This window comes from Salvelinus sp. IW2-2015, linkage group LG5, assembly GCF_002910315.2.
Source record: "Salvelinus sp. IW2-2015 linkage group LG5, ASM291031v2, whole genome shotgun sequence".
Classification (NCBI taxonomy): Eukaryota; Metazoa; Chordata; class Actinopteri; order Salmoniformes; family Salmonidae; genus Salvelinus; species Salvelinus sp. IW2-2015.
Window position 1 is genome coordinate 34,227,057 of NC_036844.1, and position 19,131 is coordinate 34,246,187.

The window sequence follows — 19,131 nt, forward strand, 5'->3', positions numbered from 1 at the left end:
GACTAGTATGATTACACCCTGCCATCAGAGGTAGTGTGATTACACCTGCCATCAGAGACTAGTATGATTAACACCCTGCCATCAGAGACTAGTATGATTACACCCTGCCATCAGAGACTAGTATGATTACACCCTGCCATCAGAGATAGTATGATTACACCCTGCCATCAGAGACTAGTATGATTACACCCTGCCATCAGAGAGCAGTATGATACACCCTGCCATCAGAGGCTAGTATGATTACACCCTGCCATCGAGAGCAGTATGTACACCTGCCATCAGAGACTAGTATGATTACACCCTGCCATCAGAGACTAGTATGATTACACCCTGCCATCAGAGAGCAGTATGATACCCCCTGCCATCAGAGACTAGTATGATACACCCTGCCATCAGAGCTAGTATGATTACACCCTGCCATCAGAGACTAGTATGATTACACCCTGCCATCAGAGACTAGTATGATTACACCCTGCCATCAGAGACTAGTATGATTACATCCTGCCATCAGAGATTGTAGATTCCACCCTGCCACCAGAGACTAGTATGATTACACCCTGCCATCAGAGAGCAGTATGATTACACCCTGCCATCAGAGACTAGTATGATTACACCCTGCCATCAGAAGCAGTATGATAACCCTGCCATCAGAGACTAGTATGATTACACCCTGCCATCAGAGACTAGTATGATTACACCCTGCCATCAGAGACTAGTATGATTACACCCTGCATCAGAGACTAGTATGATTACACCCTGCCTCAGAGACTAGTATGATTACACCCTGCCATCAGAGACTAGTATGATTACACCCTGCCATCAGAGACTAGTATGATTACACCCTGCCATCAGAGACTAGTATGGATTACACCCTGCCATCAGAGACTAGTATGATTACACCCTGCCATCAAGAGACTATGTATTTTACACCCTGCCATCAGAGACTAGTGTGATTACATCCTGCCATCAGAGACTAGTATGATTACACCCTGCCATCAGAGACTAGTATGATTACACCCTGCCATCAGAGAGCAGTATGATTACACCCTGCCATCAGAGACTAGTATGATTACACCCTGCCATCAGAGAGCAGTATGATTACACCCTGCCATCGAGACTAGTATGATTACACCCTGCCATCAGAGACTAGTATGATTACACCCTGCCATCAGAGAGCAGTATGATTAACCCTGCCATCAGAGAGTTGTATGATTACACCTGCCATCAGAGACTAGTATGATTACACCCTGCCATCAGAGACTAGTATGATTACACCCTGCCATCAGAGAGTTGTATGATTACACCCTGCCATCAGAGGCTAGTGTGATTCACCCTGCCATCAGAGCTAGTATGATTACACCCTGCCATCAAGAGCAAGTGTGATTACACCCCTGCCATCAGAGACAAGTGTGATTAACCCCTGCCATCAGAGACTAGTATGATTACACCCTGCCATCAGAGAGTTGTAGGATTACACCCTGCCATCAGAGAGTTGTAGGATTACACCCTGCCATCAGAGACTAGTATGATTACACCCTGCCATCAGAGACTAGTATGATTACACCCTGCCATCAGAGGCTAGTGTGATTACACCCTGCCATCAGAGACTAGTATGATTACACCCTGCCATCAGAGACTAGTATGATTACACCCTGCACATCAGAGACTAGTATGATTACACCCTGCATCAGAGACTAGTATGATTACACCCTGTCATCAGAGACTAGTATGATTAACACCTGCCATCAGAGACTAGTATGATTACACCCTGCCATCAGAGGCTAGTGTGATTACACCCTGCCCTCAGAGACTAGTATGATTACACCCTGCCATCAGAGACTAGTATGATTACACCCTGCCATCAGAGACTAGTGTTATTACACCCTGCCATCAGAGACTAGTATGATTACACACCTGCCATCAGAGGCTAGTGTGATTACACCCTGCCATCAGAGACTAGTGGTGACTAACCCTGCCATCAGAGACTAGTTGATTACACCTGCCATCAGAGACTAGTATGATTACACCCTGCCATCAGAGACTAGTATGATTTACACCCTGCCATCAGAGACTAGTATGATTACACCCTGCATCAGAGACTAGTATGATTACACCCTGCCATCAGAGACTAGTATGATTACACCCTGCCATCAGAGACTAGTATGATACCCCTGCCATCAGAGACTAGTGTGATTACACCCTGCCATCAGAGACTAGTATGATTACACCCTGCCATCAGAGAGTTGTATGACTACACCCTGCCATCAGAGAGTATGGCAGATAGAAACAGTCTCTGTAAGCATGTGTTGTTCTTATGTTATAAGGGGGCGGCAGATAGCCTAGTGGTGAGAGCGTTGAGACCAGTAACCGATCGAATCCCCGAGCTGACAAGGTAAAAATCTGTTGTTCTGCCCCTGAGCATTAACCCAGCGTTCCTCGGGCACTGAAGACGTGGATGTCGATTATGGCAGCCCCCCGTACCTGTCTGATTCAGAGGGGTTGGGTTAAATGCGGAAGACACATTTCAGTTGATGGCATTCAGTTGTACAACTGACTAGGTATCCCCCTTTCCTCTAATCTTGTTACTACATAAAAATCCAGCTTAGTAACAAGTAAACATCCAGAGATATGACAAGTAAACTGGTCACAGCCAAGCCATTCTGTCGAATGTCACGCAGCGTACAATGTATAGAGAACATGAGTTATACCGGAGTTATACAGTAATAATGTGAGACTAACCGACAGAACAGATCCTCCTGTCATCATGATGTCTTACCTGCTATTGAAATTCCAGAACGACCTCCAGATATCAGCAAACTCACTCCTGAATGAGGCTGTAAGAAACTGTTTAATAATTGCTTATGTCTCTTTATTCAAGGCAGAGCTTCCTTTGCTAGTGGAAGACTGGGTTCTGACGGTCGGACCACCCACCTTAGATCACAGGCTTATTTTAGTGAGTGGTGGTCACTAGTCAGAGTGTGCTCCTCACATTATCCCCGATAATAAAAACATGATCTAGCTGACACAGACCCTGAGTGGACACCATAGTCCAGGGGTATTCAAATCTTACCTTATGAGGTCCACAGTCTAAATCAGTCCCTGATACGAGGGAAGAATGAAAAGAAGCAGTGGAACTGGCATCAAGGTCAATAGAATTTAAGGGCCATAGTCTATAAAGACACAGATACTATTCTCTCAGTTGTTCACTGTGCCCTCATCGTCTGTGTGACCTACATTTTACTGAATAGTCTTCAGGAATATACAGTACATTAATGTACAATGAATTTGACACAGACCAAATCGTTTTTTTTGTGTGTTTACCATTCCTGCCTCAAGTGTAATGACGACAGTGCCCACTGTGCGGCAGCACTGACTTACTGTCTGACAACAAGGCAGGCAACCAGTGACAGGGGATGGAATGGTGCTTGTCTACATTAATGGTACAAAGCAAGCATATCACATCAAGTATGAAGAGATTCTTCCAATTCAATATTTATTTGATATCACAGTCTCAATTCACACAATATAGATTTATTGTATTTTTTTTTTTACAAACAGTGAAACCACACAAACTACAAAATCTAACCTTTTTTTGTGAGTGTATGAATGAAGCCTTAAACTAAAGAGAGATGTTCTACTCAAAACGTTGTTGGGCTATTCGCCCATTACACGCTCTGTCCCTTGTTTTTACTTGTGCTCTTCAAGGATCGTTTTTTTCTTTCATCGACTAAATCAAAGAAAGTATCATTCCAGAGCATAACCCTTAATGGGGCCGGGAGTTGTGATTTTTCTCTTGTTGATGGTCTCTGTTGTGAACCCAAAATCTTCCATCCATTTTCTTGTGGCTGGATTTGAAAAGCCAGCAAGCTCTCAAATGTTTTGGGGACATCTTCAGAGAGAAGCCTTCATCTATAAAACCTGTCACCGTTGCATTGGGTGTCAACATATGTACGTGAAACACTCAAAAGTGTGTTTAAAAAGCATCACGTTGGATATTCAGGGGTTAGTCATCTCTCTTCTTATTTACAATGTTGTTGGAAATCCAGTTCATGCCGTCCTGTGAGAACAAATACATCACATATACACATGAAATATTCCAAGCTACAGAATTTCCCAAAGCAATCAAAGCATACACCGGTTGTAAATGTATACTGTACTGTGTTACGTATGGTCAAAGGACATCATGCCTGACCTCCTGACCTGATCCTCCAGCACAGTACTCAGGGGCAGATGATAATCTGGAGCTTTACACGGCATCCATGTTGTGTCACGACAATGAGGCAAAACATTTGTCGACCCCCCACCAGTTTGTTTTCGCTCTTAATTTCCCCCCTACTGAGATGTTGCTCCGACAACCCTACTGTAAACTGTAATGACAGAATCTCCTGCACAGTATGTGAAATGATCTGAAAATATTAGGAAAAGATTCTACTAATGACATGGTGGCCAGCAGAGAATAACTTCTGATTCTCCTGTGGGCTCTCAATTATTTTACTACATGAACAGAGTGAGAAGAGGATATTTTCTACAGTGCAGACAGGCTGCACTTCCCCTTCTGTACCACATGAAGAGGAATAGAACATGAACTGATATCGGATGATGCCTTTAATATCTGTCTTGTAAGTCCTAGAGGATGATACAGTACTGTTGTTATTTTATATCATGATACGGTGTCCATCTAACTTCATAAAACTGATATGATTTGTCCTATTTTGAGAGAGATGTTGTGGCCTACCTGTACACCCTCTCCAGAGACAGCTGAGCAGGCCTGGATCTGCCACGCCCGGTCGCGGTATGTGTGCAGGTTCAGGCCCTCTGCGATCTCGCTGGCGGGCGAGGCCGTGGCCAAGTCCTGCTTGTTAGCAAAGATGAGCACCGGAACCCCCTTCAGGTTCTCCTCATCAATCAGCTCTGATAGCTCCTGAGAGATCAAAGGACCAGCAGTGTTATCTGACTCAGAGCTGAACAAAGTCTTGGAGACTACATCTGTGTTGCCAGCACTTAAAGGTTTGCATGTCCACTGTTAATATGCAAAGCTTACTGTTAACATTAACGTTTTACAAGACAACACTTGTGGAATAGGGTATAACAGCTATTTCAGTTGGCCTCACCAGTCCTGTTTCTTCAAACCGCTTCTTGTCTGTACTGTCTATGACATATATCTGGAGGAAAGAGAAAAGAGGAAAGAAGAATAATGAATCAAACTGAGACATTTATTATCTTGTAACATAAATAAGATTGATTCTCTATTCAGTTTCTAGCTTTAATTGAGATTGAAGATTCTGAAGTAAACTAATGCCCAGTTTTTTCCCCAACCAATAGAACAGGCTGTAGTCTAAATCTAAACGGTAGTTAATGGAAACTATTTTACTCTCTGAAACAGATTACAGATATACAGTGTGGCAAAAAAGTATTTAGTCAGCCACCAATTGTGCAAGTTCTCCAACTTAAAAAGATGAGAGGCCTGTAATTTTCATCATAGGTACACTTCAACTATGACAGACAAAATGAGAAAAAAAAATCCAGAAAATCACATTGTAGGATTTAATGAATTTATTTGCAAATTATGGTGGAAAATACGTATTTGGTAAATAACAAAAGTTTCTCAATACTTTGTTATATACCCTTTGTTGGCAATGACAGAGGTCAAACGTTTTCTGTAAGTCTTCACAAGGTTTTCACACACTGTTGCTGGTATTTTGGCCCATTCCTCCATGCAGATCTCCTCTAGAGCAGTGATGTTTTGGGGCTGTTGCTGGGCAACACGGACTTTCAACTCCCTCCAAAGAWTTTCTATGGGGTTGAGATCTGGAGACTGGCTAGGCCACTCCAGGACCTTGAAATGCTTCTTACAAAGCCACTCCGTTGCCCGGGCGGTGTGTTTGGGATCATTGTCATGCTGAAAGACCCAGCCACGTTTCATCTTCAATGCCCTTGCTGATGGAAGGAGGTTTTCACTCAAAATCTCATGGCCCCATTCATTCTGTCCTTTCAGTCGTCCTGGTCCCTTTGCAGAAAAACAGCCCCAAAGCATGATGTTTCCACCCCCATGCTTCACAGTAGGTATGGTGTTCTTTGGATGCAACTCAGCATTCTTTGTCCTCCAAACACGACGAGTTGAGTTTTTACCAAAAAGTTATATTTTGGTTTCATCTGACCATATGACATTCTCCCAATCTTYTTCTGGATCATCCAAATGCTCTCTAGCAAACTTCAGACGGGCCTGGACATGTACTGGCTTAAGCAGGGGGACACGTCTGGCACTGCAGGATTTGAGTCCCTGGCGGCGTAGTGTGTTACTGATGGTAGGCTTTGTTACTTTGGTCCCAGCTCTCTGCAGGTCATTCACTAGGTCCCCCCATGTGGTTCTGCGATTTTTGCTCACCGTTCTTGTGATCATTTTGACCCCACGGGGTGAGATCTTGCGTGGAGCCCCAGATCGAGGGAGATTATCAGTGGTCTTGTATGTCTTCCATTTCCTAATAATTGCTCCCACAGTTGATTTCTTCAAACCAAGCTGCTTACCTATTGTAGATTCAGTCTTCCCAGYCTGGTGCAGGTCTRCAATTTTGTTTCTGGTGTCCTTTGACAGCTCTTTGGTCTTGGCCATAGTGGAGTTTGGAGTGTGACTGTTTGAGGTTGTGGACAGGTGTCTTTTATACTGATAACAAGTTCAAACAGGTGCCATTAATACAGGTAACGAGTGGAGGACAGAGGAGCCTCTTAAAGAAGAAGTTACAGGTCTGTGAGAGCCAGAAATCTTGCTTGTTTGTAGGTGACCAAATACTTATTTTCCACCATAATTTGCAAATAAATTCATGAAAAATCCTACAATGTGATTTTCTGGATTTTTTTCCCCCTTTTTGTCTGTCATAGTTGAAGTGTACCTTTGATGAAAAGGCCTCTCTCATCTTTTTAAGTGGGAGAACTTGCACAATTGGTGGCTGACTAAATACTTTYYYSCCCCACTGTAATAAGACAAAATAAAATGAGAAAAGGGCTAACATAATTTACACACCAACAAATCTGTGTTTTCCAGATATTTCTTCCAGAAGGGCCGGATCTTCCTCTGTCCTCCGATGTCCCACACGTTCAGTTTCATTCCGTGAGACGTGAGACTCTTAATGTTGAAGCCCTTTGGCATCAATGGAGAAGCAAAATTCATTGATCTAACACAGTTTAGCAGAACACAGCTTTATTCTGTTACTAGTGGCTCTAAATAAGCATTTATTTATAACATCATTTTATTAGAACCAAATCCTGACATGACCAGAAAGACAGATACAATGATATAAAACTTGAACCTCGATTTGTTACCTGGAGCTTACAAAATGTGCGCTGCACCCTAACTGACTTTATGGTTAAGTAATCTTCAACCCCCGGATTAAAGTCTCAGCCTAGTCTCTATTCTTAGTCTAGCTAAATGTATCATTGCCAATGTGCTATTTTCTGCGACAGAGGGACTGCACAAACCAACCGGCTGTGATGCTTTGCTACCAGATAACATGGTATGRAGAAGAACCAAGTCAAGCATCACTTCTGTGGTATTTTAGAGACATATGAACATCTTATTTGATGTGTTAAAGTCCAGATTGGAGGATACTACTTGTCTACTTCCAGAGCCGCGTAGCGTTTGACCTGGAGTGTCCTGACCCTGGTACAGTCATCTAAGACATTGATATGATCAGAGATCAGATTTTGAATAGGCAGGTAAAAAAAATGCTTCTATTGAGTAAGTGCCATTATGTGGTACGTTGCCTTGGGCAACAACCTGAGGGAGGAAGTGTCACAGGGTTGTCATTACAAAACTACATGGCCTGCTTATGTAAGTTCAGAGCACGCCAGGATCGGATCTGACCTGTGTGGGAGTAATGGTGTTGACATCCTCGGATGATAGCTGTTTTAGCAGCGTTGTTTTGCCAGCGTTGTCTAGACCCAGGAGGACTATCCGAAGTTCCTGTTCTGTGGTTCCTTTTAATTTCTGTAGCACCGAAAAGAACCCCTGAGCGAAATGAGAGAGAATAGGATATTAGAAACTGACACAGAAAGCAATTAGGAAGCTTGTAAGGGACTACTATGTAGTTTATTTGCAGAGAAAGTGTTAACTCATCAGTTAGCTTCTTATTAAAAAGGGGAAACAATCTGTCCYTGAATCACGCTCTAGGACTCTTCAACATGTACATTCCCATCAAACTCAAAGATCAGCAGAAAGTAGCAACGCTGGATTACCTTTTGAACTTCTCCCATGTTGAATGATGTGCTTCAGAAGGCAGGAAAGAGGACAGGTAAGAGACAAAGACTCATTCTATGGTGAATCGTCAGAGTTGAGCACAGTGTTGTCCAGCAGGTACCCTGTAAATAGGCCTACAGATAGATCCTTGGTCCCCCTTATGTCCGTTTGAAGCGTCCAGAGCCGGGTGGAGTCATCTCCTGCTTGGCCTCCCTCAGGAGGAGGAGGTGGGGGCCAGGGAGGGATTAGGGGGCCCCGATTAGCCCTCCCTGTTGTGCACGCCTTTCCTCCGCCTCCATTGGCTTCCGCCCCTCCCTTGCTCTTCCAGTTCCTCCCTTCCATGCATTAAAGACTTTACCTGGATTATCCTCCCCACCACCTGTTACAGGACACCCAGGGCTCTCCATCACTCTGAACCACCACCTGTTACAGGACACCCAGGGTTCTCCATCACTCTGAACCACCACCTGTTACAGAACACCCAGGGTTCTCCATCACTCTGAACCACCACCTGTTACAGGAACCAGGGTTCTCATCACTCTGAACCACCACTGTTACAGGACACCCAGGGTTCTCCATCACTCTGAACCACCACCTGTTACAGGACCCCAGGGCTCCCATCACTCTGAACCACCACCTGTTACAGGACACCCAGGGTTTCTCATCACTCTGAACCACCACCTGTTACAGGACACCAGGGTTCTCCATCACTCTGAACACCACTGTTACAGGACACCCAGGGTTCTCCATCACTCTGAACCACCACCTGTTACAGGACACCAGGGTTCTCCATCACTCTGAACCACCACCTGTTACAGGACACCCAGGGTTCTCCATCACTCTGAACCACCACCTGTTACAGAACACCAGGGTTCTCCATCACTCTGAAACCACACCTGTTACAGGACACCCAGGTTTCTCAATCATTCTGAACCACCACCTGTTACAGGACACCAGGTTCTCCATCACTCTGAACCACCACCTGTTAAGGAACCCAAGGGTTCTCCATCACTCTGAACCACCACCTGTTACAGGACACCCAGGGTTCTCCATCACTCTGCTGGAAGAAGGAAAATATCAGCCTTATTTTGCTTTATTCTGGTCTCTGCCCATTATCCTCTAAGCCGTGATCCTTCTCCATAGTCTGCTTTCCTCAAAAATCTTGGTTTACTGTTTCAATGTTTCAAACATTGTTTCTGTGTTTTCCTTACGTAAGACAATAAAACAAAACATGTTGAGTCAGAATGACATACTGTATGACCATTCATTCATTGGTGACCAAAACCTTTGATTCCTCTGAGTCATGCTCATACAGCTGAAGAACAGTGGAGGCTGCTGAGGAGAGGAAAGATACATTTAGAAAGAGATATATAATTCATTCGTAGAGGAAGGCTGAAAAATAAGTTGAAGAATTAGAAAGTATTTTATCAACATTTATCAATACTTAAAGAAACGTGTGTAGTGTGAACATGAGTCTTGACAGGGGTCTAACAACAAGCCCAATACCTCTCAATGGAGATAATGAAATACATTTGGTAGAATTCTCAAYCAAGTGGTGAGGTAGGTAGGTGTGTTGAGCTCTACACTAATGCTGTCCATCTTGGACACTGATGTATGTGGACACAGTCATGTGGAAAGGGTTCTCACTAGATGGCMAAACTGCAAAGTCAAGTCAACTATATTGTAAAAATYTATGAAAACTAAAATKAGCTTTTTGGTCTTAATTAAAGGTTATGGTTTGGCATAAGGTTAACAGTGTGGTTAATGTTTAGGGTTAAGGTTAAGGTCAGGGTCATGGTCAGGTTTAAAATCTGTAATCAGCTTTTAAGAAGAGAAATTGTAGAAATAGGAGGATCTTCCGACTTCTCAACTTGGTCAGGTAGTCACGACCCGTGTAAAGGTTACCTCATTTACAATAGGACCTCCTGTTGGAAGCTGTGGGACACATGGCCATGTTTACATTTAGATTGAGTGGTGAAGGGCCCCGGGGGATCAACCTTTGCCACTCAGACACATTGATTTACCTCATTTGTACAATGCACTCCAGGATATGTCAGAATCGATGAAATACGCAGTGATTGTTTGTGAATAATACCAAGGGAAATCCAGTCAGAGTCAAGCTGGGGTTCATTGATCACCATCAGATGGTTATATTTGACATCATGGATGTTTGTGTGAGGAAAATAGAACATAGGCCCAACCAATCTTCAAGTCTTTTTTGAGTCTCTCCATTGTGTTTCGTGTTTGAAGTAAAAATTGCTTCATGAAAGTGTTTCAAATTTGAAAGAATCACAACTTCATTTTACCATCAGAGGACCTTTACTAAAGAATTAGAAGCTTGGGTGTCCTTTTCTTCCTCTCTCAGTACAAACGCCTGCAGTTCCCTGGTCTGGGTCTATTATAAACCAAGTAGGGTAGTCTTTGTTCACTGTCCTCTAAAAGGGGACAGAGCCACAATAGAGCCAGTCTGGGCTGTCCCCCTTAGTTATGTCACAGTAATCTTTCTTAAATTGACTTTGCTCCTGCAGTGATTGTCGTGAGTGACATCCTCCCCTCCTGTATAGCTGCAGAGGGTGACAGTCTCGAGTCTCCAGTCTCTATCCTCAATTATTAATGTGCCAACCCTGAGCAACAGCTGAACCAGACTGTCAGAGTGACAAAAAACAAAGAGGTATTGCGTTTTACATTTACATTTTAGTCATTTAGTGGACGCTCTTATCCAGAGCGACTTACAGTAGTGAGTGAATACATTTTCTTACTTTTTTGTACTTGTCCCCCGTGGGAGTCAAACCCACAATCCTGGCAGATTGCTACAGTTTACACAATGCAGTCCAGCACAAATGACTGTTAAATGACTGTAAATTATATAATAGACAGTCAAAAAAAGATTGTACATTATTTTGGAATATTATCAGACTTTAGAGAAAGCAACCCTGACTAAAATTAAATGACAACTATAGCAGCCCTACCAACCGCTCTGTTTGGCCTCCTTACTTACTCACTGCAATACAAACACCTGGACTGCTAAGAGGAGAGGGTGTTGCCAAGGTAATCCTAGTGGTGACTACCTCTCAGTCTCATGGCCTGATGCCTCTAGGYTCTGTCTCAAATGACACCCTATTCCCTATATAGTGCACTACCTTTGACCAGCGCTGGTCAAAAGTAGTGCACTGTCTAGGGAATAGTGTGCCATTTGTGACAGAGCCTAGAGTGAGAGCTGAGAGCCCTGACAGTGCACGTCTGACTCAGTCCGGTTTGAGGTCCAGTCTGCTCCAGCTCTGGGCAGTTCCAAGCTGCACTGCTGCTGATACGTTGAGCGAGAGGATAACGCCATACAAGAAGACAAAAGGGGTTGGGAGCTTATTCTGATGATGTCATAAACTACTGAGACAATTTGTGTTTTAAACTTCCATTGCACCCTGGAATCTCTTCGCTTTTCTATTGCCGATAAACTCTATTCTATCCCAAAACAAAAACATTTCTCTGGACTTTGAAACTCTGAAATTTCTAAGCAAATTCTCTCTGTGTTTGGTTTTAGTATTTGGTCCTCGTCCACCCATGCATCGTATTGCCATGAGTCATATTCGTCTGACGCACATTCCCACACTTATCCACCAGTATTATTCTGTACGCATGATGCCAGCCCTACAAGCTCACACTCATCTTTTCTCCTCAGGTACTCTCAGTATGAGTGAGCCACAGGYAGATCTAACATTTAGGTAACTGCAAATAATTCAATGTTACAGTGAATGGTGTCACATAGAGTATATTACACAAGGATGGATGTCAATATTATTTTCTTGAATTAAGGAATAAAAACACGGTACTCACAGGTCTATACAGTGTAGGTCTAAATGACCATATGGGCATGTAGGCTGGTTTATATTAAAATGGGTTATGAGTGGATTACAGTAGCTGGTTTATGTTAAAATGGGTTATGAGTGGATACATGTGGTGGTTTATGTTAAAATGGGTTATGAGTGGATTACATGTAGGCTGGTTTATGTTAAAATGGGTATATGGGTGGATTACATGTAGGCTGGTTTATGTTAAAATGGGTTATGAGTGGATTACATGTAGGCTGGTTATGTTAAAATGGGTTATGAGTGGATTACATGTGGGCTGGTTTATGTTAAAATGGGTTATGGTGGTTAAATGTGTGCTGTTTATGTTAAAATGGGTTATGAGTGGATTACATGTTGACTGGTTCACACAGGTTAAGGAACAGACAGTCACTGTGAAACTGGAATGGAGAAGGAGGAGACTACCTGAGACTTTCCCCTGAGCGGTTGCTGTGTGTGTCTGTCTCCTACCCATTGAGTTTTATATCCATTATTGCTGTTGGTTTATGGCAGTGGTGGTCTTTGTTCAGTGATAGGCCATCATCACCGTGAGCCCCAGACCAGTCTCCTGGCATCAGCGGCCCAAAGCGGTTTACCTTTCCTTTTCTGCCATTTCTCTCTCTGTCTACTCCAGTAGGCTCCACCACGGCCATGGAGACCTCTGCGTCCTGCCACTGTCCTTTGAGGAAAACAGCTGGAGATTCCAGAGAGAAGGTACAATACAAAAATTTTATGTTAATTTAAACATGTGCAGTGGCTATTCTGCCTCTTGTGAGGATTGTGGGTTTTTAGCGCAATTTCCTTTTGTGCCTCTGTAGCTATTGTGGACCATTAGGCTATCTCTGATCAGACCCCCTTGGAGCTCCTAACCCTAACTCTAACCTCTGGGCTATCTCTGATCAGATCTCCTTGGAGCTCCTAACCCTAACTCTAACCCTCTGGGCTATCTCTGATCAGATCCCCTTGGAGCTCCTAACCCTAACTCTAACCCTCTGGGTATCCTGATCAGATCCCCTTGGAGCTTCCTAACCCTACCCTTAGAGGCTATCTCTGATCAGATCCCTTGGAGCTCCTAACCCTAACCCTTAGGGCTATCTCTGATCAGATCCCCTTGGAGCTCCTAACCCTAACCCTCAACCCTTAGGGCTATCTCTGATCAGATCCCCTTGGAGCTCTAACCCTTAACTCTAACCCTCTGGGCTATCTCTGATCAGATCCCCTTGGAGCTTCTAACCCTAACCCTAACCCTTAGGGCTATCTCTGATCAGATCCCTTGGAGCTCCTAACCCTAACTCTAACCCTCTGGGCTATCTCTGATCAGATCTCCTTGGAGCTCCTAACCCTAACTCTAACCCTCTGGGCTATCTCTGATCAGATCCCCTTGGAGCTCCTAACCCTAACTCTAACCCTCTGGGCTATCTCTGATCAGATCCCCTTGGAGCTCCTAACCCTAACTCTAACCCTCTGGGCTATCTCTATCGATCCCTTGAGCTCCTAACCTAACTCTAACCTCTGGCATCTCTGATCAAATTTGCCAGCTAGCCTTGGGTTGTTATGGAAGTTTACGGTTTTCAGAGAGTATGAAACATGCTCAAACAAGTAATATGAGTTTTGCCAAGTGTGACGTGATTTTTCCATTTGTTCCATATCTGATCAATGATGGAGTGTTTTGAAAGTATATTTTACAGAAAACAATAATGTTTAAAGAGTTCACCAAAGGTTTCTCTCACTTTGCCCTGAGAACTTCTCTCAGACGGAGACTTGGAAGACACAATACTGGGACCAGCATCAAACCACTGAATATCACAAGGGTAAATCTATAATAAAATTCACATGTAGAAAATAATTGTCAACTAATTATTAACTCTAAACCCTCTGGCTATCTCTGATGCAGATCCCCTTGAGCTCTAACCCTAACCCTACCCTTAGGCTATCTCTGATTCAGATCCCCCTTTGGAGCTCCTTAACACCCTAACTCTAACCCTCTGGGCTATCTCTGATCAGATTCTCCTTGGAGCTCCTAACCCTAACTCTAACCCGCATCCTGGGGCTATCTCTGGATCAGATCCCCTTGGAGCTTCCTAACCCTAACTCTAACCCTTCTGGGCTATCTCTGATCAGATCCCCTTGAGCTCCTAACCCTAACTCTAACCCTCTGGGCTATCTCTGATCAGATTCATCCCTCTGGAGCTCCTAACCCTAACTCTAACCCTCTGGGCTAATCTACTCGATCAAATTTGCCAGCTAGCCTTGGGTTTTATGAAGTTTACGGTTTTCAGAGAGTATGAAAACAACTGCATCAAACAAGTAATATGAGTTTTGCCAAGTGTGACGTGATTTTTCCATTTGTTCCATATCTGATCACATCTGATGGAGTGTTTTGAAAGTATATTTTACAGAAAAACAGATAAAGTTTTAAAGATTACCAAAGGTTTTCTCTACACTTTTGCCCTGAGAACCCTTCTCTCAGACGCTGAGACTATGGAAGACACAATATCTGGGCACCAGCATCAAACCACTGAATATCACAAGGGTAAATCTATAATAAAATTCACATGTAGAAAAATAATTGATCAACTAATTATTAACTAATATCAGACTTAATCTGAGCTGTGGTTTATGGTAGTGACAACGTTTGTTAAGTCACTTACAGTGGATGGCAGTTTCTCATGGTTTACTGTCCAGTGAAAATCTCACTTTTAAAAGTTAATATTCTGTTAACTTATACCCAAATTAATGTTGTTGACTCATCCTATTCTAGTATTTGTGACTAGAGCATAAATCGGAGAAAACACACTTCAAAAACCCCACCTCAAACTTGCTTGTTATTTCCTGATAGAGGATAATGTCATCCTCTGAGWAGGATGAGCTGGCCAGTCAGTGGTCTGCTCATACTGTATGAATACTTTTTATGACCGGTATACATCCACACCATTCTGTTGTTGGGGTACACCAACACCATTCCAACACAGAAAAGCTGCTTTTTAACATACTTCATAAAAACATTTTTGGAAGGAAAACTATTTAACTCATATTGTAATTAATTATAGGTTATATTTCACAGAAATATTGGTCAGTTTGACATACTGTATGACCAACACCCAGAAAACTCAGATACCACAAACTATTTCCAAGCTGTGTGTTGTTCAGTGTATTGATTTCATGTTTTGGTGTATACTATTGCGTCTGCATGAATGAGAATAATATTGCTTCAGACAAGGCGGCAAAAGGAGACATAGGTTTGTGTAGAGTGCACACACATCAGCTTGTGGTCTTGTTGCTATGGCAACACTTCCTGGCCATGTTTCTATGGCAAGACTTTCTGTGCAGTTAGGAAGTGGCAATCGGTACAAAGCAAGTATGTTCAGATAAGAACACTACCGGAACCCTTCTTCAGTGATCTATCAATGTCTCTCTTGGAATCTTTCAATGAACTGAAGCAATAGGGCAATGTTCCTAGTATTGGAATATGCAATATATGTGCAGTAAATTGGATTTATCAGTGTGTTTATGATTTAATCTGTCTGTCTGTCTGTCTGTCTGTCTGTCTGTCTGTCTGTCTGTCTGTCTGTCTGTCTGTCTGTCTGTCTGTCTCTCGCTCCCTCTGTCTGCCTGTCTCTGTGTCTGTCTATCTCACAGTCTCAGCTCTAAGTCTGCTAAAGATCACAGGATTTATGCCCCCCCCAAAAATGGTACGTCATATATTAAATCATTGTGTTTCTGATTGTTGTTTCCCTAATCCAAAGTAGATGTATTCACTGGTTTATGTTTGTGCTTACAGAGTCTGGCAGTATCTGATGGAGGTGAGCTGAAACATGGAGACATACAGAACAAATCAAAAGTTTGGACACACTCTTCCATGCCATCCCTAGGAGGGGTTCGTCACTTGTGTGGGTTGAGTCACTGACGTGATCTTCCTATCTGGTTTGGCGCCCCCCCTTGGGTTGTGCCGTGGCGGAGATCTTTGTGGACTATACTCAGCCTTGTCTCAGGATGGTARGTTGGTGGTTGAAGGTATCCCTCTAGTGTTGTGGGGGCTGTGCTTTGGAAAAGTGGGTTGGGTTATATCCTGTCTGTTTGGCCCTCTCCGGGGGTATCGTTGGATGGGGCCACAGTGTCTCCCGACCCCTCCTGTGAATTTAAGTATGCTCTCTCTCTTTCTCTCTTTCGCTCTTTCTTTCTCTCTCTCTTTCTTTCTTTCTTTCTTTCTTTCTCTCTCTCTTTCTTTCTTTCTTTCTTTCTTTCTTTCTTTCTCTCTCTTTCTTTCTTTCTTTCTTTCTTTCTTTCTTTCTTTCTTTCTTTCTTTCTTTCTTTCTTTCTTTCTTTCTTTGTCTCTCTCAGAGGACCTGAGCCCTAGGACCATACATCAGGACTACCTGGCCTGATGACTCCTTACTGTCCCTAGTCCACCTGGCTGTGCTGCTGCTCCAGTTTCAGCTGTTCTGCCTGCGGCTATGGAACCCTGACCTGTTCACCAGACGTGCTACCTGTTCCAGACCTGCTGTTTTCAACTCTCTAGAGACAGCAGGAGCAGTAGAGATACTCTGAATGATCGGCTATGAGAAGCCAACTGACATTTACTCCTGAGGTGCTGACCTGCTGCACCCTCGACAACCACTGTGATTATTATTATTTGACTCTGCTCATCATCTATGAACATTTGAACATCTTGGCCATGTTCTGTTATAATCTCCACCCGGCACAGCCAGAAGAGGACTGGCCACCCCTCATAGCCTGGTTCCTCTCTAGGTTTCTTCATAGGTTCTGGYCTTTCCAATTTAGACAGTAATAAAATTCAAGTTTTCTCTATTCAAAATCACACATTTCAAAGTGAAGCATACATTGTGGTTTCTGTATTACATCCAATACAGCCCTGTTGTTAATGTCTCCAGAGTTGAATGTGGTGCCAGAGGCGCAAGGGGCCAGTGTAGGCCTGTGTTCCAGCAGTAACTCCAATCTCCCCACAGTGCCCAGTGAGGAAGCCAGTGATGTGGGGAAGTTGACCAGCTGGGCTGTCAGCTTGGAGAGGCTCCTGCAGTGTCCTATACTTCACGGTGAGGGCTCAAACTGACTGTATACAATCTTTCAAGCTTATGCCATGATGATCTGTTGTATACAGAGTTTTTGTGCTAGTCTGTTTATTGGTCTCGTGTGTTTGTTTCAAGGAGGGCCCATTGTTTTGAAGCGATAAATGAAGTAATTTAGAACAATTACATTGTCAACCCAACCGTTTAGTTTACATCACTTTAGATGACAAATTGTTATCTGAAGTGATGGCTCCTATTTTAAAGCATTTTACTGACTAGGACACAAAACTAAGCTCCGCTACAAGGATTGATTGTMAAATTTCCCAAGAAATTAGAATGAGAAAGAGGCCCACGCATGAGTCACTTAAATAGTACGAACCATGTGGGTGTCTGATTTTCTTCTTTGGGCTGGAGGACTTATGGGAAAAGAGATGTGATTCGCCAGTCTGGATTATGAGGCCTGTGGAGAATAGAGGGATGTGTGTGTGCTTGACAGAAATATCAGTGTAAACAATATAAGTCAAATATAAAGTCGTGCTAAGGTCAAATAATAGTTCTCAGACAGCGTCAAATCAGGCTGAAGATGATGCCTGGTGATAATGTACTGTGGCTGCTGGGTAGAAATTGGTGACAGAAATGTTTTTCTGTTTAAACCGACAGGCTTTCCTGAAGTCGGAGGTCAGTGCTGAGAACACCTTATTTTGAAGTTCCGACAGATCCCAGCCAATTAGAAAGAGAAGGTACTTCACAGATGAAAAGGGATTTGGAAAGTTTGATAGTCTAAGAGGGGTCTCTATGAGTCAGGGTCTGACCATGTTTCTCTCCTGTCCAGTTAAGCCCGGAGGCTCGCTCCATCTACAACACCTACCTCTCAGGCAGTGCTTCCCATCCCATCAACATTAATGACACAGTCCGCATTGAGGAGCGGGACGTGATAAACCCTCCCCTTGACATGTATCACAAAGACCCAAAAACAGGTACACCACCATGGACACATCATTATAAAGTATATTAAAATACAATTCCATTTAGCAGATTATCTAAAGTGACTTACAGTGATGTGTGCATACAGTTTTTACATATGGGTGGCCCTGGGAAGCGAACCCACAATCCTGGCATTGTAAGGGCCTTACTCTACCAACTGAGTCATTCAGGACAATATAATCTACTGTACCAAGGCTCACTAGAAAATAATGAAATATTCCTCTATTCCCCATACAGTAGCATGCCCATGTATTGCTGTGGGAAACACAGTAGCACAAATAAGAAATGCCATGGAAAACTGAGTTTAGTAACAAACATGGTTGTGCTGCCTGACTTGACGAGGCTTTTCCTCTGTCTCTCTCTCACTTCAGGTCTTCAAGCTGATGAAGTTTGACAGCTACACGTGCTTTGTTCGCTCCCAGCTCTACCAGAGCTGCATGTTGGCCAATGTGGAGGGCAGGCCTCTACCTGAGGTGGGACCCCGCTCGAAGAGCACAGCAACCAGGAAAACTGCTGGGACTGACAGCGCCTCTCTCAGTGACAGGCACAAGGCTGACCAGAAACCCCAAAAGCTACTGTACAGTATTGTGAAGCTTGGCTATAATGTTTGTGCATAAACCAACTCATGACTGAGTATTGTTCTTAGAAACCAAAGGTCAAACCAGGAAAGTCTCTTCCTTTGGATGTGGACGAGGGAGCAGAGAAGAAGATGAAAGCTCTACAGAACAAGTTGACCAGAGACAAACTTCAGGAAAAGAGGTGCTCGTGGGGAGGTACAGTATAATACAATGGGGATAGCATTGGTTCAGAGTTTACGGTACAGTATATGACGTTTCTGGTACGGTGACCTACTGTACATTATTTGAAAAAAGGGTTATTCGGTTGTCCCCATAGGAGAACTCTTTTTGGTTCTAGTTAGAGCCCTTTTTGGTTCCAGGTAGAATCCTTTTGAGTTTCAGGTAGAACCCTCTGTGGAAAGGGTTCTACATGGAATCCAAAACCCTTTTAGATTTCAAATAGCTCCTTTTTTTCTAAGAGTGTACCTGCA

General features: G+C 43.4%; 1 protein-coding gene across 1 annotated transcript; it reads right to left on the minus strand.

The window, feature by feature from the left end:
• Positions 1-3,502: 3,502 nt before the first annotated feature.
• On the minus strand, positions 3,503-8,429 carry LOC111963682 (ADP-ribosylation factor-like protein 3). The gene is made up of 6 exons (XM_023987194.2): positions 8,230-8,429; positions 7,859-8,002; positions 7,019-7,135; positions 5,112-5,162; positions 4,736-4,921; positions 3,503-4,057 (listed from the first exon to the last, which is right to left on the minus strand). Exons 1-6 carry the CDS (start codon positions 8,245-8,247, stop codon positions 4,004-4,006), a joined length of 570 nt encoding a protein of 189 aa, XP_023842962.1. The 5' UTR covers positions 8,248-8,429; the 3' UTR covers positions 3,503-4,003.
• Positions 8,430-19,131: the final 10,702 nt, after the last annotated feature.

Excerpts from the sequence above, each read along its gene's own strand:
- LOC111963682 (XM_023987194.2), bottom strand. Across the intron at positions 7,136-7,858 it reads ACACCATTACTCCCACACAG|GGCTTCAACATTAAGAGTCT; the intron begins GTCAGATCCGAT and ends TTGATGCCAAAG. Across the intron at positions 4,922-5,111 it reads GGTTTGAAGAAACAGGACTG|GAGCTATCAGAGCTGATTGA; the intron begins GTGAGGCCAACT and ends TTGATCTCTCAG.